The 23,958-nt window shown below is 34.0% G+C and overlaps 3 protein-coding genes across 6 annotated transcripts; all 3 read left to right on the forward strand.

Annotated features, from left to right (window-relative positions):
- Positions 1 to 1,335: 1,335 nt before the first annotated feature.
- On the forward strand, positions 1,336 to 3,599 carry LOC133285863 (large ribosomal subunit protein uL16). 2 transcript variants are annotated; one of them, XM_061483165.1, is made up of 6 exons: positions 1,336 to 1,385; positions 2,398 to 2,614; position 2,651; positions 2,787 to 2,899; positions 3,071 to 3,152; positions 3,366 to 3,599. In XM_061483165.1, the coding sequence occupies exons 1-6, from the start codon at positions 1,376 to 1,378 to the stop codon at positions 3,435 to 3,437; spliced, it is 495 nt and encodes a 164-aa protein (XP_061339149.1). In that variant the 5' UTR covers positions 1,336 to 1,375; the 3' UTR covers positions 3,438 to 3,599. The 2 variants fall into 2 exon arrangements, with proteins under 2 accessions (XP_061339149.1, XP_061339148.1); XM_061483164.1 differs by having other exon boundaries at positions 2,398 to 2,899.
- Positions 3,600 to 14,582: 10,983 nt separating this feature from the next.
- On the forward strand, positions 14,583 to 18,565 carry LOC133285855 (probable inactive receptor kinase At5g58300). 3 transcript variants are annotated; one of them, XM_061483153.1, is made up of 3 exons: positions 14,583 to 14,880; positions 15,948 to 17,323; positions 17,846 to 18,565. In XM_061483153.1, the coding sequence occupies exons 2-3, from the start codon at positions 16,030 to 16,032 to the stop codon at positions 18,436 to 18,438; spliced, it is 1,887 nt and encodes a 628-aa protein (XP_061339137.1). In that variant the 5' UTR covers positions 14,583 to 14,880; positions 15,948 to 16,029; the 3' UTR covers positions 18,439 to 18,565. The 3 variants fall into 3 exon arrangements, with proteins under 3 accessions (XP_061339137.1, XP_061339139.1, XP_061339138.1); XM_061483155.1 differs by lacking the exon at positions 14,583 to 14,880 and having other exon boundaries at positions 15,138 to 16,789; positions 16,820 to 17,323; XM_061483154.1 differs by lacking the exon at positions 14,583 to 14,880 and having other exon boundaries at positions 15,138 to 17,323; positions 17,861 to 18,565.
- An 841-nt stretch (positions 18,566 to 19,406) lies between these two features.
- On the forward strand, positions 19,407 to 21,098 carry LOC133285872 (serine/threonine-protein phosphatase 7 long form homolog). Its single transcript, XM_061483172.1, has 4 exons — positions 19,407 to 19,687; positions 19,805 to 20,380; positions 20,498 to 20,576; positions 20,667 to 21,098. The coding sequence occupies exons 1-4, from the start codon at positions 19,407 to 19,409 to the stop codon at positions 21,096 to 21,098; spliced, it is 1,368 nt and encodes a 455-aa protein (XP_061339156.1).
- The last annotated feature ends 2,860 nt before the right edge of the window (positions 21,099 to 23,958 follow it).

A 23,958-nucleotide genomic window follows, 5' to 3' on the forward strand; every position in this document is an offset into this window, starting at 1 on the left:
AAAGGAATTTTTATCAGCTAGAGGAAATATGTTCTTGATCTTCTCAAAGAAGCAGGAAAGCTCGGGTGTAAACCCTCTAATACTCCTATTGAGCAGAATCACAAGATGAGCTATGAAGAAGAGAGTCCTCCAGTTGATAAAGGACAATATCAACGGCTAGTTGGGAAATTGATATATCTGGCCCATACTAGACCAGACCTAGCTTATGCTGTTAGTGTTGTCAGTCAGTTTATGCACGATCCAAAAGAAAAACACATGCAGGCAGTAGAGAGAATTCTTCAGTATCTTAAAGGTACTCCTGGTAAAGGATTGTTATTCCGACGTGATGGCATTCTATCTTTAGAAGTCTACACAGATGCTGATTATGCTGGATCCGTGACTGACCGTCGTTCTACCACTGGTTATTGCATGTTTCTTTGCGATAACTTGGTGACATGGAGAAGTAAGAAACAAGATGTGGTTGCCAGATCAAGTGCAGAAGCTGAATTTCGAGCTATGGCTCAAGGCATTTGTGAGTTACTGTGGCTGAAAATTGTACTTGATGATCTCAAAATAAAATGTGAGGGACCTATGAAGCTGCTATGTGATATTGTATAGCTCATAATCCAGTCCAACATGATCGGACTAAACATATTGAGGTTGACCGCCATTTCATCAAAGAGAAACTTGATAGCGGGTTGATTACCACTCCATACATTCCCACTGGGCGTCAATTAGCTGATCTATTAACAAAGGGGTTTCCTTCAGACAGATTTCAAGAACTTACTAGCAAACTGGGAATGATAAATATCTATTCCCCAGCTTGAGGGGGAGTGTTGTAAATAATAATTATTTAGTCATTTATTTGTTGTATTGGGCCAAGCCAATTAGGTTAAAATTAGGTCAAATATTCTCTATAAATAGAGAACCCTTTGTACATATTATTTACAATTCTATAATATATTAGAATACCCTTTTTCAAGTAAAATTTGACAAGGTCAACAATTTCAAAATAAAAGAATGGTCTAATTTATTAAAAAAATAAAATAAGACTCTAGTTTTGTTACTTAAAGAGTATTATATTTTTGTTACAATAACATAAATTTAATATTTTATAGAATTATTGAAGTTTTATGAAATTATAGAATTGACTGTATTTAATGAGACTTGTATAAATCTTATTCAAAATTAAAACCATGTTAAAATAAAAACGTGTTAATTAATATTTCAATCTTAAAGAGATAAATTTAGATTTAGGGATTGGGCCCAAAACATAAGCCCCGTTCCTTAAACGGGTAAGCCCAAAGCCGCTGCTCTATATAAAATCCTCATTTTAGGTTTTGTTTCTAACGCGGAAAGAGCAGCGCGAGAGAGAGAGAGAGAGAGAGACGCAGCCATGGGGAGAAGTAAGCCCTAATTATCTATATCTGTTGCATGATTTCGATTTGTCGTTTCAATTTCATCTTTGCTATGTTCAAAATCCATGATTCCTTTTGTTGTTGTTGGATCTGTGTATGTTGATGGTTTTGGGGGTTAGCCGGGTTGATGTGTTTTATATGCCGTTCTTAATTGAAGCTTATTTTTGGCTTTTCTGGAAAATTTTGGAAAGTGGAATATGCTGAACTGTGATGTATTTTATGTGTTGGTTTGTGATGCTGCAAATTGAATGTAAACTGTGGTTCATTGGTTTGGTAAGTCCTAGTGATTTTTGTTGTTGTTTGGAATAAATTTGAGATTGGCGTTACTTGCGATGTACTTTTCAAAGGATTCCATTGGAACATTAATTGTTATATTTTTTATTTAAGGAGTTGATGCAATGGATGGTTCTTTGTTTGTTTGTTTCGAATACATGTTAGATGCATTAACCTTACATGTAGTGAATTTATCCCAACGTATTATTTGACTAAACTTCGATTTTTTTCAAGATTTCAAATACTCGTTTGATGCTTTCGACATTGTTTGATTGAAGCTGTATCCTTTCTTTTGTGACCATATTATTTGATTCCTTGTTACCATGCCTGAGTATTATTTAGATTACTTTAAGATGTTGAGGGAGTTGCATTAATAAGATGTGCATGTGAATTGTATGGTTGCTTATTGATGATTTCAAGAATTGCATCATCCTTTTCACTTTTGTGAAAACCCAGCAACAGGTTGTGCGCAGGAAATTGCCTTCTTTCATTATCCTCGTGTGAGCCATTAAATGTTATGCTAAATGTTATATTTTATGTTATGAATTTTCTAGTATTCATATCCATTAGGAAATCCTTTTTAAATTTATATTATCCTATCTGAAATTTCAGTGTCATGTCTTTTGTGCGCATTTCTTGTAATCATAGAATATGGTTTTAGAATGAGCTGGATCAGTTTTTGTCATACTATTGTGGTGATGATAATAATGATTGGTGTTTGATTTAGGACCTGCAAGATGTTATCGTCAAATTAAAAACAAGCCATACCCCAAGTCACGGTTCTGCCGTGGTGTTCCTGATCCCAAGATCAGAATTTATGACGTTGGTATGAAGAAGAAAGGTGTTGATGAGTTTCCTTTCTGTGTCCATCTGGTTAGTTGGGAGAAGGAAAATGTCTCAAGCGAGGCACTGGAAGCTGCTAGGATTGCTTGCAACAAATATATGTCGAAATTTGCTGGAAAGGATGCATTCCACTTGAGGGTCAGGGTACATCCATTCCATGTTCTTAGGATAAATAAGATGCTTTCATGTGCTGGAGCTGATAGGCTTCAGACTGGTATGAGGGGTGCCTTTGGAAAGCCTCAAGGTACCTGTGCTAGAGTGGCTATAGGGCAGGTCCTTCTTTCTGTCCGTTGTAAGGACAGCAACAACCATCATGCACAGGAGGCACTTCGTCGTGCTAAGTTTAAGTTCCCCGGTCGTCAAAAGATTATAGTTAGCAGGAAGTGGTATGTATTTGTTCTGCAGGAAGCTACCTCTACATCTCGGTTTTTTTACTATTGCCTAATTTTTTTTATGAATAATACCTTATATTTCTTATAGATTTGCATCATTTGATTACATAGGTCTTTTTTTATGTCTATGGCTTAACTCTAGTAATTATTATTTCAAATGCTCAGGGGATTCACCAAGTTTAACCGCAATGATTATCTGAAGTTCAAGTCAGAGAACAGGATCATGCCTGATGGTGTGAATGCAAAGGTAAAGTGAAACTGCATGTAAATGCAATGTATTGTAGTTGAAACTTTATGGCATATGGATTTTGTCTTGCTGAGGACTTGTCCATGGCATATAGTGGGCAATGCATTGGAGCATATTACTGATTGAATTTTTCCTTGTGATTCAGCTAATTCTCTTCTTTTGTTGTATATAATTAGCCTTCTAACTCATAAGTTCCTCTTTGCGACTTCGCAGCTTCTTGGGTGCCATGGACGATTGGCGAACCGCCAGCCTGGAAGAGCCTTTTTGAATGCCACTTCTGCTTAGACTGTTTATTGAAAATATTAGACTTTGGATCGTATTAGTTTTGCAAGAGTGAATTTGAATTTGTTATCTTGTCTGCTCATTATATTAAATCTGAGTTAATTTTTGTTTTTGTGAACCGCCCTGAATGCATTATTTATTAATGTTATATTTTGTTATGGTCCACTTTTCGTTTTGCTTTTTTATCATTGGATATTCGATTTTTGTTGAGCTAATATTGGCTCATGGTAATGGTACCTACTATAGTTTTGTTTGCGAGATGTTGTTAGGTACACAGAATATTAAATTTGTTATTCTTTACTGTAAATATCATCCATGAGGGCTAATGCTGCCTCCATCTTGCTAGAGTATGCATACAAATAAAGGACAAATATAATGTTTTGGATTCACACATCCTGACGGTCTAGTTTGAAAGCGGAGAGGGTACTCAATCTGATGCTTTGATTTTAGTTTTGTGTGCGTACTGTCTTGGTGATCTTTGAACTCTGGTTTATTAGCTGGGCTGGCTGGTCATCAGCTATTGATATACAATATAAGGGAAATTGCAAGAATATTAAAATAAAGTATAAAAAAAAGTTCACCTTTATTTTGTATATGAGTGGCCGTGATTTTCATTTGTATATGTATAGGCGCTGATTGATAACTGTTTTTTAAAAATAGTTTTTTTTTTTTGTTATCAAAAAAAAAAAAACATGTTTGATAAAAGGTCTCTTGTAAAAGAAATTTAAAAAGTTGTAATTATTTTTTTTATAATTAAATTTAAAGAAAATGTCGGAGTTGTTTTTATTTTTTGTTTTTAGCTTTTAAAAAAATTTTATATGAAATACTTCTTGTCATAATTATTCTATAAAATAGTGTTAAGAAAAAAAAATCAGAACACTCTTTAAAAAAATAAAAAATCAGAACACAATTAAATAGATTTATAATATTACATGAGACAATTTTGTCATATCCACATGTAAAAAAGGGTGAGATTTTTTTTTTATATGTTGTTTAAGATAAATATTATTTTATCCTATATGAAAAATGTATTTCTTAATTTCATATCACCTGGTGATATTAGATAATTTGTGTCTATTACTGTACATGGTGATATTAGATAATTCACGAAGTGTATACATTCTACGGGGGGGGAACATCAATCTCGACCAAAGGATGTGTTTACCTCGTTTTTCTATTTCTTCTCACTATCTCTCTTGTTAACATGAACTCGCTAAAAGCAGAGGTTTGATGTTGAATGCGAGGCTTACTTATGTTATTAGCGGGATCTCTAATAACATAAGTAAGAGATATCATTTTCAAAGAGTAGTTAACAAGAGCGATATTGAGATGTTCACTGAGAATAGAATAGCTCACCTATCGAACGATATTGGAGCTAAAGGCCAGAGCTAGCATTCCAAATGTAGCTATAAGAGCATGTATTTCCTAACCGCTTAGAGTTGTGGAGTCTACTCTAATCAAAAGGTGGGAATAAAGGAGAAGTGGGCGTAGAGGGTGGAAAAAGCGCGGGGGGGAAGGATAGTGAATACATAAAGGCAAATGTACTACCCTTCTATTTCTTATTTATTTTTTTCGAATCAATAATAAACACTGCATATCAATTAAAATAAACATATTATCACCAGTACACAAGTTTGTTTATGTAATTACTTGATCGATTTCTCTTTTCTCATATTATAAGAGATAACATATCTCATATTATATGGGATAAAATATCTCATATTATATGGGATAAAATATCTCATATTATAGATATAAGTGATGGAGTTTACCACTTATTTAAAAAAAAAACAAAAAACAAAAAACAAAAAAAAAATAACACAAATTTTAATATCTCACAATATAAACAAATCTCGTATTGAATGATAAAATAATTTCCCTTACCTTATATAAAACAAGTTTTTAGTATTTTTCTTTGTCTGTAAGAGTGAAATATCTTCAATGCATCTTTTACTTAAAAAGAAAAAAAGAAGTAAAATCCGTTTTACCTATTCTACCCACTCTTTTATGATTATATCATCTAAGTCCTTTTTTTTCTATTTTAATAAAGGAGTAATTACTAAGGGATATTAAAGATATGCTCCTCTAAAAAATAAAATTATTTTCCATAAATAGTACAGTATGTTGGAGAAGTTAATTTTTTAAAATATTCTGTATAATTTTTTTTTGGAGAAAGTTCACCAATGCCCCTGTGGTTTACTCCAGAATCACTTATGCTCCTGTGATTTTTTTCTTATCACATATGCCCCTGTGGTTTATAAAAGAGTATGTTTTTTTATCACATATGCCTCTATGGTTTCTTATTTTTTACAAAGCACAGGGATATATGTGATAGGAAAAAAATCACAGGGGCATGAATGATTTTGAAGCAAACCACTAGGGTATTGGTGAACTTTTCCCTTTTTTTTTTTCTAAATTCCAAAACAAGATTATTTTGAGATTATAAGACATAATTTTATCTTGTAAAAAGAAATACTTCCCATTCGGTGATAATGTGATAGTTGAGATTATAATGTCCATGCTTGCCGCCTCTTACAAGTAATGTTGACTCAAGTGAAATTAAATTATTTCTTGGTGTTATTTGTATTTGATTTCACAACAGGAATAAAAATTTTGGCGATTAATCAGTAAAAACTGTTAAAGAGAAAATTCAATGAAGATATATGTATATAAATGGAGTATGAAAATTTCTTGTACATACCCATTATTAAATCTCTATTTTTTTTTTGTATTTTTAAAATTTTTAAATATTAAAATATTGATTAAATGATTTATGTTGATCCAATGTCATTTAAATAATTTTATACATTTATCGCTGATTGTTTCATGTTTCTTTTTAATTGTGAAGTTTGCTTTGTCCCTCTATGTTCATGTTCTTCACAGGTTATGACTCGGGGTGTAAACAGGACAGGTTAAGCCTGCAGGCTTTGGCTTTAATAGCCTAAGCTTATCTAAAATATTTAGAGCCTATACTGACTTATTAACATATTAAATGTTTGATTTATTGGTTTGGCCTGACCTATTATAAAAAATTAAAACACCTAATGTGGTCTGTAAGGCCTACCAAGTTGCAAACCAAGTGGGTGTACTGGATTAGGATTTCAGAGGATTTTAATGGATTCTTTTGGACAAAAAAATCCATTGGTATTCAGTTAGAATTTTAAAAGATTGAAAAAAAGTCATATGGTATTTAATTAGGATTTTAAAATATTAATTTAGACCCGTCCAAATTCGTTGGTTTTCAATCAGGATTTTAAACAAAGGAAAAATAATATTGTGGTATTCAAAAATCTGACGATTTTAATGGGTTTCCCATTGGTGTGGATTTCGTGAGACTTTTTAGTGAGAAATATAAATAAGACATCACTCTCACAATCTCACCCTAACCCCTAGGATTTCTTGAGAATTCTCTACTGCAGTGTCTCACAATCTACTCTAGCATTTTCTCAAAGCCAAGGTATGTTCTTTTTTTACTCTCATATATTTTATCAGGTTTGGGTATTCCTCCTTCATGATTGATGATTGTGTTTGTCGTATGTATTTACCAGGTTTTGGTATTCCTCCTTCATGATTAATGATGTGCTTCATTTTATTTTTTACCAGAGTTGTACAGAGTTGACGATAAACATGTATCTAATCTCTAAAATTGAACTAATAAGCTTACCACATATATTCTTTGTCGACCTTCTTCTTTTGTATATTGTTTGGATTATAATGAGCATAAAATCCTAATATTCTTCGTGTTTGGCAATGATACATATTAAAAATGTGTTCAATCTTCATCATGCATCATTGAGAAATGTAATTGAGAGGATATTTGGCATATTTAAATCACGGTTCACAATTTTTAAGTCAGCACCTCCATTTCCATTTAAAACACAAGCAGAGCTTGTGCTAGCATATGTAACACTACATAACTTTCTTCGCAAAGAATGTCGCAAGATAAATTTTCAATTGAATCAGTAGATGCATCTTCATCTTCAGTATCACCAGTTAATGAAGAAGATTATTTTTAACTCATTGGTCAAACCCAAGAGCAGGATTAAGAAGATGCTGATGCGTAGAGGACTAGTATAGCTTTAGATATGTGAAGAACTGGTGCTTAGTAATTTTGAATGTTTGTTAAAAATTATATTAAGTTTTACTGATTGAAAAAATTATATTAGGTTTTCTTTTTTATTAATATCATTGCATTTTTTTTATTATTATTTTTATTAACTCTTGTAATTTTGAATGTTTGTTAAAAATTTATATGGTTTTTTAAAATCGTATAAATCCATTTGTCCTTTCAAATCTTATAAATTCTATTAAAGTTTATAAGATTTTTTATCTCAAAAAAAGTCTTTTAAAATCATAATTTAATACACCCCTAAAGTTTATAGGCCAAAACCAAATTGAAATGTAAAAGATAAAAAAAATTATTCACAAATATCACATGAAATAAATTTTCATTAACATCACATGTAATAATGTTCGTAAACATCACATGAAAATGTTCATAAAAATCACATTAAAATTTCATATATGTATATATACATATAATTTGCACTTTCTTTACTAATTGAATTTTATATTATATTTTAAATTTTAAATATATATTTATTATTTGTTAAAATAATATTAATCCTTTTACTTTGAAAATTAATGTTACAAATTATGATCTCAGAATATGTTTTTAAATAAATAATATATATCATAAATATATTATATTATTAAAAAAATAAAAAGTATGTGTAATTATAATAAATATTTTGATATGTCAAATTTTTTGGTCCCGATTAAAATTAAATTCTGACTCCACCACTGCTTATATTAATAATTTTACGTATAATTTCGTGAAGGAAATATATATAAAATACATCTTGATATTTTGTGAAGGAAATATATCTTGATATATAAAATGTACACCAATAACAATGTACATCAAATGCCAATCATTGGAAATTAAGTACAGATATCAAATAAAGCTGCTGATGATTAAATTGAATGACTAAAGTAACAACCCCTGAAATTACTTTATGTAAAATCATAACAAATTTTGGAAAACACAAACAAACAGCTATAAACTATGATCAACCCTCAGATTTTGTGACATTCATTACCGAAACAATGAAACGAAAAGAAAGTAAAAATAAATTAAAAAATTGTAGAGGAAACACCTTCTTTTCACCAAGGAAATTTCGGATCTCGATGGAGGCATTGTTATTGGTGATGCTAGCGTTGATTGGAAAGTGAGCATAGACAAAACACATCTTGTAGCGATAACCCTTGGTGACGTTGGTGATGAGGTTCTGGATGTGTCTGAAGTGGTTCAAATGAGAGCGATTGTCTTGCAAAAAGCTCTCGTTCCTTCCAAAATGAATTTTACTTGTCCAAAATCGGTAATTCATCCACTCAAAAGATACAACCAAACACAAATTTTGTTGATAGCAAATGGAATTTTAGAGTATTTGCCATAAAATCGAACAAGAGAAGCAATGTAATTTCCAAATACCACTTAAGAAAGTAAAAGAACTACCCAATAACAGAAACGCCGATTTTGTCTTAAAAAATTGTAATATAGAAAACACATTTTAACTGAAAACTAGTTTTGTTTAAAATTTCACTGAATTTATTTAGCGCCCCTCACTTTAAAAAATATATATAGAATTACAACTATACTTAAAAATAAAGAATAAATTATAATACTTATTTTGGGTGCATGGAATTACTTGAAGTAATAATAGTAGATTACCAAAAAAATTTCATTTGGATTATTTTTTAGAGTAAATATCATTTTTGGTTCTCAGCAAATTTTACGATGTTCACTTTAGTCCCTAGCAAATAAAAAGGCTCATCGTGGTCCCTAAGAAATTTAAAATGGATCCATTTTAGTCTTTTTAGGAACTAATATGGGTTTTTTTTTGAATTTGTGAGGGATCACAATTTCAACTAAATGGGTCCATTTTGAATTTTTTTAGGGAGTACGATGGGCTTTTTTATTTACTAGGGACTAAAACGGGGATCGTAAAATTTGATGAGGACCAAAAAATGTATTTACTCTATTTTTTAAGAACTTAATAATTTTATAGTTTTTTAGGTAGGAGTGGGTGCGTGGCAACGTGATCAACGAATAATTTTGCCGATAAAGACTAAAACATTGTAGGTAGAGATGTGCAAAATGTCCAATTAATCCAAACCAAATTAAAAACTTATCTAAATCAAATTAAAAAATTGGTTTTTTTTTAAAACCGGTTAAAAAATATATCTACTTTTTAATTTTAAATGTGGTTTGGTTATTCATTTATCAAATGGTTTGGATATACTGGATAACCAAATCATATCAATTTCTTTTTGTTTAATATATATATTTTTTTTTTACGTTTTAACCCTATTCAATTTCTGATTTCTAACATTGTTGAGTTTATAAAAACTTAATTAGTAAATCAATGACAAGTAACGTTGAGATTATAAACTAAAGTGGTTGCGCTGAGGATTCCTTTTGAATGCCGCCTTTGTTGTTAGAGCATGGACTGGCACATCGACATTGATAGAGCCGCCTTTATAGGTAAGGGAAGGGTTTAATATTTAATAAGACAATATTGCCTACCATGAAAATGGATCTTTTTATGTCAAAAACAAACATTGATATGATTATATGTGAAAATTATAAAATACACAAATAAATTATCAGTGATGATTTTATAATTATATATTTTAATACTTTTTTCTTTTTTTATTATCATTAATCTATCTTTATATGATTATAATTCATCACATAACCATATCATATATTTTTTCAATATAAGATGATCCACTTCCATATACCATTCCTTGAGTAGATCTGTAATTAAAGGAAGTCAGAAAAATAATTACTGAACTCATGCTAGCTTACAATAATTGGGCACTTATTTTATAACCATAGATGAAAGTGACTTAAAGTTCATGTTCTGTAACAGCCCTGATATATTTGTTCATACGTCCCTTTCCCTTTTTATGAACTTGAAAAAAAATGTGTATTATTTTAAAGGATATAAAATTGTATCATTTTAAGTAAGAGAAAAAAAAAGAAAAGAGATTAGACAAAAAATATATAAAAATGTGGATTCTACCTTTTTATGAGAGTGAAATGACATGAATTATACCATTTGAAAGAAAAAATATTTTTCCGTATACGAACTTTCGGTTTTAAATTCAGTGGTCCATGTAACTGTGTCTCAAAATATCTTCTTATAAGGCAAGTGCACAAGTTGAAAATTCAAAAAGATAATTTAATTGTCACAGTTAGGCATAGTGTAAATTGGTTTATTTTTATTTTATCTTTCAAAAAAAAAATTGGTTTATTTTATTCACTGTTTGTCCATATACGGTACAAAATATATATTAACGAGATGTGATATCATGTTTATATTTTTTTAGGCATATTCTACGTATTCATCTTAAACATTAGAATCTCAACTAATTAGACATAAAAAAAAAATAACAGAATATCTCATCCCTATATTAATATCAATATTTAATACATGCATATAAAGTGTTATTAAACCTGACTTGAACATAGACCTAATTGGAATACTGAATCACTGGTCTGACCGGTGGATCACCGGTTAACTCAAATATACAAAAGGATATATAAATATGAACATATATATTTAATTATATTCTCCATATCTAAGATGAGTTAAACAAAATTCACAAAATAAGCTCAAAAATGACCAAATCACACTTTTACAAATTCATAAGTACAAATAAATGAAAATTACTCAGAATCCCCATAAACACACATCTCATTGATATTCAAAAGGCTAGATGTTGTGAACACATAATTTTTTAATTTATATACATTGAAAAGACATATGTCATATTCTCTTAATTTATTGTTTCGTAAATTGTTTCAGCATTGGAAGCTGAAATTTGAGGTTATTGTAGAAGTATATTACAAGTAAATAAAAGTACAAAAAAATTTAAGATGAGTTTTACATTTTTTTTATAAGATGAAATAATTATGATTTTTATATATATAAAAATTAGAGGTGGCAAAGTGGGTGGCCCGCCTCGCCTCACCCCGCCATCAATCCGCCAAAAAATAAGTCAGCCTGGCTCGTCTCGCTTTTGGAAGTGGGCTGAAAAACTCAGCCTGTCTCACCCAGTTTGACGTTTTGGGGGAGTTGGCCCGCCAGCCTGAGCCTATTTTACATTGACCCGTCTCGGCCCGTAGTCAACTCGTCAAAAAATGAGCTCACCCCACTTTTGAGATGGGTTAAAAAATTCAGCCCGCCCTACCCTGTTTGACGGATTGGACGGATTGACCCGCCGAGCCGAGCCCATTTTGTCATGTCTAATAAAAATGCATGACCTGATTGGATCAAGTTTTGACCGAACTCAATGTATGACCGATCCGATATTTGATTTGAACCGATTCAATAATCAATTTACCGATTTCAATATCCCGGCCCGGATTTTATAATACTGTGCATATGATTCATAAAACTAGTGCTGTAGGATTTCACAACACTATGCATGTACCATAATTCAAAAAACTAGTGCTGTATTTTCACTGGCATCCGCATGTACCATCAATGTTCCTGACATGAGTTATGACATTAGTGGGGAAGGGAGGAAGTATCTCAAAGTGCTTCTCTTCATCAATCAACCACCTTGCTTTTATGGTTAACTCATTACACTTTTGGCCCATTATGTCTAGCCCATCTCGGAAACCTAGCCAGTATGTGTCCCATCATCAGTCCTGAAGGGTCACTCATCTAAGTTTTGACAAAAGAGTAATCACAGTATTCGGCTCTCATTTCTGACTGGCTCAATCCCTAGCCGAATTAATACCACACGTAAAACGAATTTTTTTTGTACTTTATTGGAAAAAAGAAAACTCTTCTTCTCGTAGATCTCACACCATTAAATTGATGATGAGACTCAGCAGTAGAGTCTTGAAAAATTGGATGTCATGATATTTGTGGAGGAAGAAAGAATTTTTCTAACACAGTGTTTGGTTCAGGAACAAATTTTTTTACTAGGAAAATATAATTAATAGAGAAATGGTTGAAAAATAAATTTGGTAGGAAAATGTAAAAAAAGTTGTTTGGTTGACCCAAATATTACTAGGGAAATTTATTTAAATATGCAAAATCTATGTTCGGAAGAAACTTTGCACCTGTTTATTCACTTCCCCCAGTTATCTCAAAATACCACATCTCAAGTGGTATTCTGTAACAGTAAATTTCATCCAAAAATCAACACAAAAGTCATTTTTCCATCTATCTTATTTGCCAGACATTTTTTGAAAAAACCTGAACCAAACGTGGTATTTTTCAATATCCACTTACACTTTCCCATCAATCCCAAAATAAACCTTCAACCAAACACTACCTAAATAAAGTACATGCTATTCAATAAAAGATTTTATAAGAGTTATGTAATAAGAAAAGTGACTGTGTAATGTTATAGAGATTTATTTTGCGTGTCGTAATTTTTTTTTTCTTCAAAAAGTGTGGACCCCACTAATATTACGTGTGTAAAAAAATTTCTTGTGTCGTATTAAATGAAAAATGCAAAGCCCTTCAATAAAATGCATAACGTCAAATAATAAATGGGTTTAACTTTTCTTATGTTGTAGGATTGTAGGAGAGAAAAAAAGTAGAGAGAAGTTAAATGTGGGTCCCATATTTTATATTAAAAAAGAAAAGAAAAATTAATTGGCACGGAAAACGAATTTGTATAGGAAAATAGGAGTATCTCATGTGACATGAGAGTATTATTTCCCATAATAAATTATAGATAACTGTTTAAGATCATATTCTTCTGGTTCAGTACTTCTCCAATAAATAAAAGGAATTGAAGATAGAAGAATTTGGGATATATTGCGGTTATGTACTTTTTAGGTTAAACCTTGGCTTATTTATCTTTTTGATTTAGTTAAAGGTAGTATATTTTAGAGTAAAGAAATTCATGAAAAATATTCCTTGTAACATGACTTTCATCATGTATAACAAGTCTAGCTATGATTCACCGTGTGAATAATGCATGAAAAATCTAAAACCAGTGACAAATTTGTATTGTATTCTTATCCAATACCAATACTTATATACTGTTGCATACGTATTTTTGACACATGCGTTTTTTTCTTTCTTTCGGGATACCCACAGTGCTACCAAAAAATTAAAGATATGACGAACAGGTACAGTTGGCTAAGAGTTTGGTCCATATCCTCAAGGGCGTGGGTTCAAACCCCGCTGATCGATGTGAGGACTTTGTTGGTGGATGATATGTAATCCCTCCCAGAAATCTTCAAAGAGGTTAGGAGTCTTCCCTAACCTTAGTGGGATACTGGTGTCTAACTCTGCTTAAACTTTCTTATATACAAAATAAAAATAAAAATTAGAGATATGAATTCAAGTTCCATTTTCATTAATTACCTCCCCGAAAGCATATTATCATTTTTGCAATCTTACCCTCCTCAAAATCATCATACAAAATAGTAGATTATCATCCGGATCAAATGAGTTAGAAATCACATGGGACCCGATGATTACAGGTGAATTTTTTTGATTTTATCTGGGTGGGTTATTCTTACATCGGTATATAAAATTTTATATCAAATATTAACCGTTAATTTTCATGCATCTACCAGTTAAGATTTATTGAGACATGTTAAATAATTAATTAATATGACCCAAAAAAATCTTAATAGTTAAATGCACAAAAATTAATGATTAAGATTTGATATAAGACTTATTATTCTTATACATTTTAATTGATCCCGTCCATCTTTACGTATATAAATACAAATTTTAACTAATTTTATTGTCCAGGCAATATTCTTTAATGTTTTTAGTACTCTGTACTGTCCATCAACAGTCATCACAGATTCACATGCCACCAAGTTTCTAATTAATGTAGTGCTCCTATGTTTCAAACGTTTAGACTTTAGACTGATGAAACCTATGCTTTTCTAAATTTATGTTGGACTTATTTCAACAACAACAGTGAGACATTAATGTAATGGTAGTTGAGGTTAGACAGAACAATCTGGTTGGTTAGGACCCTCATTATTGCTGTCATTGTAGTTAAGTAGGAAAGTGATTTTGGTTTCTTTCCTTTCACCAAGAGATAAACTCTTGCTGTGGGTGGAATATCCCTTGACAAAAGAAGAAATCAGACTCTTATTATTGGTAAAACTGTAATAATGCTCAGTCAGATGCCACCAACTCCAAAGTGCTAACTTTAACCTCTCTATTTATTCAATAATCTCATGTCATGTGTTGTGTGCTGTGCTCTAAAAGTTTATTCCTGTTTCTCTCCATTTCATTAGATCCTCATTTATTGTAAACTGGGAGATTTTGAGCTTTATAATACTTCTCTTCTTGAACTGGATTATATCCCCTACTCATTTTGTGAAGTCATGATTCTTTCTATGATGTGTTCTTGGAGTCCTAAAACTGAAAATCATACAAAGGTAATCTCTCTCAGTTCCTCTAAATTCCAAATTTGAATACTTGCAGTTGCTGACTTAAATTTGCTTAATATTACATTGTCCACAATTATAGATTGGAAAATAAGGCATTTCTAATGAAGCTGGTCTATTTGTGGTTACTTATGTAGCTCATAGTTGAATCATCATAATTGTTTTTGGAACATGATCCCATGTTTTTAGCCATCTTACTCACGGATCTGCATATGCATGTGTGTGTGTGTATACTTGCTTGCAATGATAATATACACTGACCAGTTAAGGTGGCAAACACAAGAAATCAACACTAATGATTTACTATATCTTTTTAAATTAGGATAATGCAGCCTAGATTTAGTAAATTACGTTTTTTTTTTTTTTAAAGTACGAAAGAGAATCAAACTTTAGCTTTTTCTTCTGAGTACTTTTTTCTTGGATTCTCAATTGTCACCAAGCTTTCCCCCCTTCTCCCTTCTAATTCTTGGTTGTTTTTGAAACATATAAGAACCGATTTTAAGTGGGAATTTCTTTTTCTCAATAAAAAGTGCACTTTAGTCCCCCATTAACCGAATTTCACGGGCAAGCCTTTGCCTTTTTCTTTTAATTGAAAAAGTTGGAATAACATCTCAATCATTGAAAGAACGAACTTGCCTCAACTGATGCATCTGAAAGAATTTCCCAACTTCAAAACCTGCTACATGGTAAGCATGTGTAAGACCGTGTCTTAATAATCTTTCTATTTCTATGTAAAGCTGCAATAAGTGATGTTTCTGCATCAACAAACAAAAAAATTATCATACTAAAACTCAAGTTCTTAGAGAAAGTTGCTGGTTCAAATTATATGAAATCATTTCTCCACAATTTCTAAATCAAGCCTGAAAACTATTCAAAACCATATTTCATGTTTAAGTTCTGCTTTACTTTCCGAATGACACATCACTGTTTTTAGACTATTTTCATGCTCACCCCAAGTTACTCCATGTCACTGAACAAAACATAGTAATTATGACTTTTAACATGTTCATCCTTCTTAGCTGTATGATCAACTAACAATTTGCCATAATTTTCCAAAGCCAAACCATGAAAGGATGAAGAACTGTTAAGGTCATAACTTGGAACTACCACTTGCCTCCATTTCTCACCAAACAATCATCCATGAAGTTCAAGTTCTCTATTGTTCCATTTGTTCTGCTAAGCTTCACTTTGTCTCTGTTTGGCTTGATTGTAGCAGACTTGAACTCTGACAGACAAGCTCTCCTTAAGTTTTCTTCTAGTGTCCCACATGCCCCAAGGCTAAATTGGAATGAATCTACTCCAATTTGCACTTCATGGGTTGGTGTGACTTGCAATTCAAATGGAACTCGTGTCATTGGCATCCATCTTCCAGGGATTGGATTCAAGGGCTCCATTCCAGAGAACATCCTAGGAAAACTAGATGCTCTTAGAATCCTGAGCCTTCATTCCAATGACCTTAGAGGAAATCTTCTTTCTGACATCCTTTCCATTCCTTCACTCCAATATGTATACCTACAGCACAATAACTTCTCAGGTCCAATCCCTTCCTCTATCTCCCCTAAACTCATTGCATTGGATATTTCCTTTAACTTCTTCTCCGGGAGTATACCACCTACATTTCAGAATCTGAGAAGAATCACCCGGTTGTTTCTCCAAAACAATTCCATCTCTGGAGCTATCCCTGACTTCAACCTTCCAAGGCTCAAATATTTGAATTTGAGCTATAATAACTTGAATGGCTCAATTCCAAGTTCCATCAATAAATTCCCATATACTTCTTTTGTTGGGAACTCTCTCTTATGTGGACCACCTCTCAATCATTGTTCTGTAATCTCCCCTTCTCCATCTCCTTCTCCTGTTTACCAACCACTCTCTCCAGCAACTACCCAAACTAAAAAAGGTACCACTTCAAAGAATTACTTTGGCCTAGGTTCTATACTTGCTCTAGCAATTGGGGGGTGCGCCTTCCTCTCTCTCCTTGTTTTGGTGATCTTTGTATGCTGTTTGAAGAAGAAAAAGAGTAAAAGCAGTGGTATACTGAAAGTAAAGGCATCTTGTGCTGGAAAAACTGAGGTTTCAAAGAGTTTTGGGAGTGGTGTGCAAGAGGCTGAAAAGAACAAGTTGTTCTTCTTTGAAGATTGCTTTTATCGCTTTGACCTTGAAGATTTGTTAAAGGCTTCAGCTGAAGTTCTTGGAAAGGGGAGCTATGGAACAACATACAAGGCTTCTTTGGAGGAGGGAACATCAGTGGTAGTTAAAAGGTTGAGAGAAGTTATGGCTGGAAAGAAAGAGTTTGAGCAGCAGATGGAGGTTATGGGAAGAATTGGACGACACCCTAATGTCATGTCCCTTCAAGCTTATTACTATTCCAAAGATGAGAAACTTCTAGTCTATAACTACATGCCAGGAGGAAGCTTGTTTTCCTTGTTGCATGGTAAGTTTTAAGTTGATACATTGTCTCTTTTTGTTTCATTAGTCCATGCAGGGACTTATATCAATAGAATGGACAGAATAAGCTTATCTTTGTTCATCATTCTTCAACTGCATCAGAATTATTTAGGCACTTGATGTGAGTAACCAAAAGCTGAAGTCAATGTTAATTTAAAGTCATTGAAGGAGGAGATCAATGACTTATTATCATGGGAAAACAGTGCCCAGTTTGTTCAAAAGTAGTATGTTTTATTGTTTCTACATGAGCATCAGAGTCATAACTAAACTAGAATAAAGCATCTTAAGTCAGAACCAATCACCATTGAAGTTTGTTTACTAATAATTTTTGGATTAGTCAAGAAAATGGACACAAACCTGTTTTCCTTTGTTTATCATTCAGCAGTTGCATTATATTATTTGCTTACCAGTAAAAAAATTCATGGAACTCTTACAAATATTTACTATTGTCAATTGTAATAAAGCTATATCTTTGCTTTATTCTTCTATCCTTACCAATCAACAATAGGAAACAAGGGTGCAGGAAGAACTCCATTAGACTGGGTTTCAAGAATGAAGATAGCACTTGGAGCTGCAAAGGGAATTGCTTCCATTCATTCTGAGGGGGGTCCAAAATTCACTCATGGCAACATCAAGTCATGCAATGTGCTCATAACACAAGAACTTGATGGTTGCATAGCTGATGTTGGACTAAAGCATCTGATGAACCCCTCAGCAACCATGTCAAGGGTCAATGGTTATCTTGCACCTGAAGTTACTGAGTCCCGGAAGATCACACAGAAGTCTGATGTTTACAGCTTTGGGGTGCTCCTTCTTGAAATGCTTACTGGTAAGACCCCACTGGGATATCCAGGGTATGATGACATGGTTGATCTTCCAAGGTGGGTAAGGTCTGTGGTTCGTGAGGAATGGACAGCTGAAGTTTTTGATGAGGAGCTGCTGAGAGGGCAATATGTTGAAGAGGAGATGGTGCAGATGCTTCAGATTGCACTGGCTTGTGTGGAAAAGGTTGCAGATGATAGACCAAGAATGGATGAAGCTGTTAGAAACCTAGAGGAAATCAGACACCCTGAGTCAGAGTCTAATGTTCAAACACCATGATTTTTTTGTTGCCAACTGCAATTGAAAGTGAGAGAATTTTCATTTTCTATGAGACATTGTGTGTGTAATGCTTATCTGTTCTGATAAGCATGTTTCATTGTGAGAACACTAATGTTTCAATTCCATGTTGGCCATGCAAGTTTTTATTTTGCACCCTATTTGTTATTACCTTCGCAACTTCTGTCTATTTTGGTTTTAGTCAACGAAAATTATGGAAGGTTAATGGTGCTGACTGACCAGAAGACCCCATTAACATTTTTTATGCATACTATTTAGGAACCTACTCATATGATAAAATAAATTTAAGGGTCATGTTAAGAAACATTCAGCAAGAAGGAATTAATGACATACAAGCAGCTAAGATTTTAAGCACAAATAGACCCATAGTTATTATAGATAACCATAAAAGGCAAAAAAATTAAAATAATGTAATTAATTAAAATAATTACGCATTTAATGCTGTTTTGTTAAAAATTACACATCTGTTGCACAATGAGACGCCCTCTTTGGGCGTCACATGTGACGCCCAAAGAGGGCGTCTCATGTGCAACCTATATATACCCCACTTTCCTTTTTTCACTCCTTACTCATTTACCTCTCCAACCTCTCTCTAACCTCTCTCTAACCGCGGTTCGTAGCGAAGCTCTGCCAACGTAGGTAAGGTCATAATACCTCATATGTATACATTTAAATTACAGTGCTAGTTAGTAATACATGTTAGGATTGATTGTATATTAGAGACTTGGAACATTAGGATAGTCACTTAGAAATTTTGTGTCATGCTATGAATGTTGTAATGATATAGTAATATTATTATTACGTAGTTATTATTATTACTGATTTTTAATTATGTATTAGGGTTTAGCATATTAATTAGTGATTTATAAATAGTGTTAGAGACTTTGTAAATTTCGTATGTATGATGTTATTAATGCGGGAGTGCATAACTTTGTAGTTAGTTAAGGATAATGGCTGAGTCATCATCTTCTTCGGGATCTGATTCGGATGTAGAGCCCACCGATCCCAACATGTGGATCATACCTGGACCCTACAGGTGGGAGGTCCTTCGTCAGAGGACGCAGAAAGGTCATATTTCACAGCGTGTGTGGAATACTGAGCATGTAAGAAAGATTAAGACGAGGCGTGGGAAGCCACAAGGGGGCCACCTACCGGTGCTATTCCACAGGTTGTGGAAGAGTACCTCAGACAGGCGGGTTTCATACATGTTGCCAGGATGCAACATATCCAGGTATGTTATTTATGTCGTTTTGTATTTATGTAATTAAATAATGTAATTCGTTAACACGTGATAACTGCGTAATTTATCACAGATAGATACATTTTTAATTAGTGCTCTGGTCGAGAGGTGGAGACCAGAGACACATACCTTTCACATGACCCAAGGTGAGATGACGATCACCTTACAAGATGTGGCAGGCATCTTGGGCTTGCCGACCGACGGTACTGTCGTCATCGGATCGATCTCTGAGGATTGGCACGCTGCTTGTGCTGGTGTTTTTGGACATGTTCCAGAGGCCGGTGAGTTCCATCATTCTGGCGACCTCCGCATCTCATTCTTGGATCGACATTATACCCGGTGGACTGATCATGAAGGGAATCATGCTGCCGAGATCTACTTCACAAAAGCTCACATTGCGCGGATGTTGGGGACTTGGTTGCTGGCGGACAAGTCTGGAGGTAGCAATTTTGGTTGTCGGCTTGTCCCGTTGCTAGGTGGAGGATTTGAGGACATTGGCCGATTCAGCTGGGGATCTGCAGTTTTGACACACTTGTTCAGGAATTGGTGTGAAGTGACAGATGCCCGTCGAAGCGACATGGGTGGTTGCCATATTCTCCTTCAAATTTGGGCATGGATACGATTCCCACCCATTGCTCCACCCCTTCCTCCTCATCCACAGCCGGGCACACATTATGGATGCCGGTATGATTTATTTACTTCATTTGATTTCGATAATGTATGGTTAATACTGTATGTACTAACTGTATACTTCTTGACTTTGGACAATTATGTATGGTTGATAATGTTTTTGATTGACAGGTTTAATGCTGTACAAAAGTTTAAACCTCATGAGGTCACCCATTATCGGGCAACATTGGACACACTCTGTAGAGATGAGGTTTGGTGTTAGATACGTACGGTGTTGTTATTTGTCTATGGGTTTATTTTTTTTTGTAACTCTATATATTGTTTCACATTTTGTTTGTAGGTGGTGTGGCAGCCGTATATAGAATATGAGTGGCTTGACGTGACTCCAGAGCAGCAGTATCTGTGGCTAGCTCCCACACCTATTATCTACTTCCACACAGTTGAGGCATGTCAACCGGATAGGTGCATGCGACAGTTTGGTCTTAATCAACCCATCCCAGAAAAATCTAGAAAATTGAGAGGAATACATGATCATACTCTACGGGGGAAGGTTGAAGAGAACTGGAGACGTAAGCTCCGGGCTCACATTGATCGATGGAATACTAGGATTCAACATATTGTACTGCCACCTCCATTATATGGTTTGATGTCACCTAATCATGAGTACATGGAGTGGTTCAGAGAGAGGGGAAAGCGCTACATATCACGGAGGGCAGCAAAGATAGGGCGCTACATGACACAGATGGTTCAGACTTTATCATCCCTGCATTGAAGAGGATATCAGTGCCTCGATAACATCGAACGAATTTAATTACACATTTGTGGTCAATCACACATTTAAAATACAAAAAGGTACCTATCACGAGATCTGCAATAACGTCCGCATCCAGCTGTCTATGACCCTGGGAAATGTGCTCATTCACACATTCGTGTTTTCCACCCCATCTCGTTATTTTCCAATTTTCACGAAACACCGGTTAGATCGCCCTTACGCGCCACAGACAACCTTGATCGTACGCACAACATGATTGAAGCCAGTTGCCACGGACCTTGTATTGAAGCCGATCCAGACACCGAACCATCAGTACATGATTCTTGTTCGCTCTGATAACTCCAATCAATGTAAGAATAATGCGGAATTCCTTCCCAAAAAGGAATAACATCTGTGTCACCTGCAATTGCGGGTTATAATTTTTTAATACGAACTTACTACTAATTCAGGCAACATTAAATCAGTTATTTATTCACGCAGTATACAAATGGGAACAATTACCTTCTTGTGGAATACCAAACGGAGCAGACGCAACGTCATTCAACTGCGGCATTTGCGCGACGACTGGTTGATGGAATATTGGAATTTCAGACGCACCCATCTCACGAGATTCATCTCCTTCTGAAGCACTAGCATCCTCCGCCAGAAGATGTTCTTCCATTGCCATATTTTCATCGTCATCATCGTCATCTTCGTCGTGCATTTCCCAAGTCGGATCTTTTTCATCTCCCTCAGAAAAGATACCAACTGGAGACGCATGAGCGACAGGAGAAGCTGGAAGACGGGGAGAATTTAAATAAACTGACCTCACCGGTATGCGAGCATTCTCCGTTGCAATGATGTCGACATACAACTCTAGAAAATCTGTCCTTGACTGGTTGCAAAATTCTTCCATTGTCATCTCCAAGTCTTCATCGTCAAGCACTTTCAAACTAATGTATTTATCACCTTGCCACACCCTTGTCGTGATCTCAGTGATACATTGGTTGTCTTGAAGACTTAACTTCTGCCGAATTCTCTGATGCAATTCGCCAATGGTTGTGTTGCGTTGGATACGTGTCGGCCTTTTTTCACCTTCGAATATGACACCTCGTCGACCTTCTACCTTCCTACCATTGTAATATAACACAACACGAACAGAATCAGGATTTGAACTCATTTTTAAATAGAATTACAACTAAAATTCAAATACTAAATTAAAGATAAAGGAATGTTGATGGAGAAGAGAGATATGAAGAGTGAGAGAAGAGGTGTGAATTGAATGGAGGGGGTGAGGAAATATATAGAGCACACATGTGACGCTAGTTTTGGGCGTCACATGAGACGCCCCATTGGGGCGTCTCTCCCATGGATAAGACGCCCCAATGGGGCGTCACATGTGACGCCCAAAACTGGCGTCACATTGTGCAGCAGATGTGTAATTTTTTACGAAACAACATTAAATGCGTAATTATTTTATTTAAATACAATATTTTAATTTTTTTGCCAACCATAAAAAGCTCGAATGCTCAAACTTTAGTTGGATTCCTTAGTTTTTTATTAAAAAGAAGGGGAATGTTATATGGGTTCGCTTTTTGTTATGTCACATGACAAGATCATTTTCGTGCACACACAAATCAAGTGTGGGTCCCACGCTTAAAAAAAAAAGTCAAACCAAAATCAGGATACGGCGCCGTATCCTCAAGATACGTTGTCGGATCCTTGTTGCAGGAATGAACAGTGTCATTCCTGCAACATTATTCTTATATTTCCCATATTATATTTACAAACTTTTTGTTTATAAACTCTTACAAACTACACTATGTCTCACTGGTAATACACTCTTGACTAGAATATTGCCGGTCAGATATAGTATAGTTTGTAAAAAAAAAAGTTTGTCAATATAACCCTACTATAAAAAAAAATTAGTGAATTAAGACTATTCCATGGTTTTATATTAAAAAGAAATTCTTAAACTTAATTTTATGAATGTTGTTCTAAATTTTATAGGGAGAGGTGTATTCTATTATTTCAAGAGACAGGGTAATTGTTCTGTTCTTGCATCAAGTTGTACTGCATTAATGTCTCGTTGTTATATTATGTTAGCACAATACATACAATTTTGAATCTAAAAAGGGGATGTGAGGAGATTGATGTAACTAGAACTAGGAGGTAATCTTTTCCAGATTCATTATCTTCTCCCCTTTTTTTTTGGCTTGAAATACTTTGTAATGTGCCCCACATAAAGTTAGTAAGAGGGAAAAAATTATAAAGGAGAAAAAAATAAAAAATCAAATGGACGTTGGGTACAAAAGTTTATGAAAAACTCGCAAAGGCTTTGCCTTGTAATGTTCTCGGATCTGGCCACATAAACCGTTACATGTCAATTTAGCCAAGTAACATATTTGGAGACTTCATGGATTTCATCTATTTTCATCCTTATCCAATAGAATATCCAAAGGAAAATTTAGGATCCTGGTAAAGAGAAGAACGGTTAATGCAGGCAGTAATATGAAAGACATGTGATAAAAACAAACATAGCTACACTTTTAAATATTATTTTGGAAGCCAGCTTAGGTTGGAAACTGATGGCAGCTTAGCCACGACTACACATAAGGGAATGTTTTCAAACTTTGAACACTAAACAATGTGTTTTCTCAAATATCAATGTGTTCTCCTTGAAGCAGCCGAAGTCTAAGTAACCCGTTAGTCACTATGATATTTTTCTTGCTTTAAGAAAGCAACATCATTTGTCCAAATCCCAAAAGACAAGTGAACCTGTTCATTCACAATGTAACTCCTTTATATACTTAACATTTATGTTCCTGCTCTTTCCTTTTGCTCACACTTCTCCATTAGATACCAGCCTTTGTCCAGTGCC

This window comes from Gastrolobium bilobum, unplaced genomic scaffold, assembly GCF_033153095.1.
Source record: "Gastrolobium bilobum isolate Gb01-03AN ecotype WA unplaced genomic scaffold, APGP_CSIRO_Gbil_v1 utg1530, whole genome shotgun sequence".
NCBI classification, from domain to species: Eukaryota; Viridiplantae; Streptophyta; class Magnoliopsida; order Fabales; family Fabaceae; genus Gastrolobium; species Gastrolobium bilobum.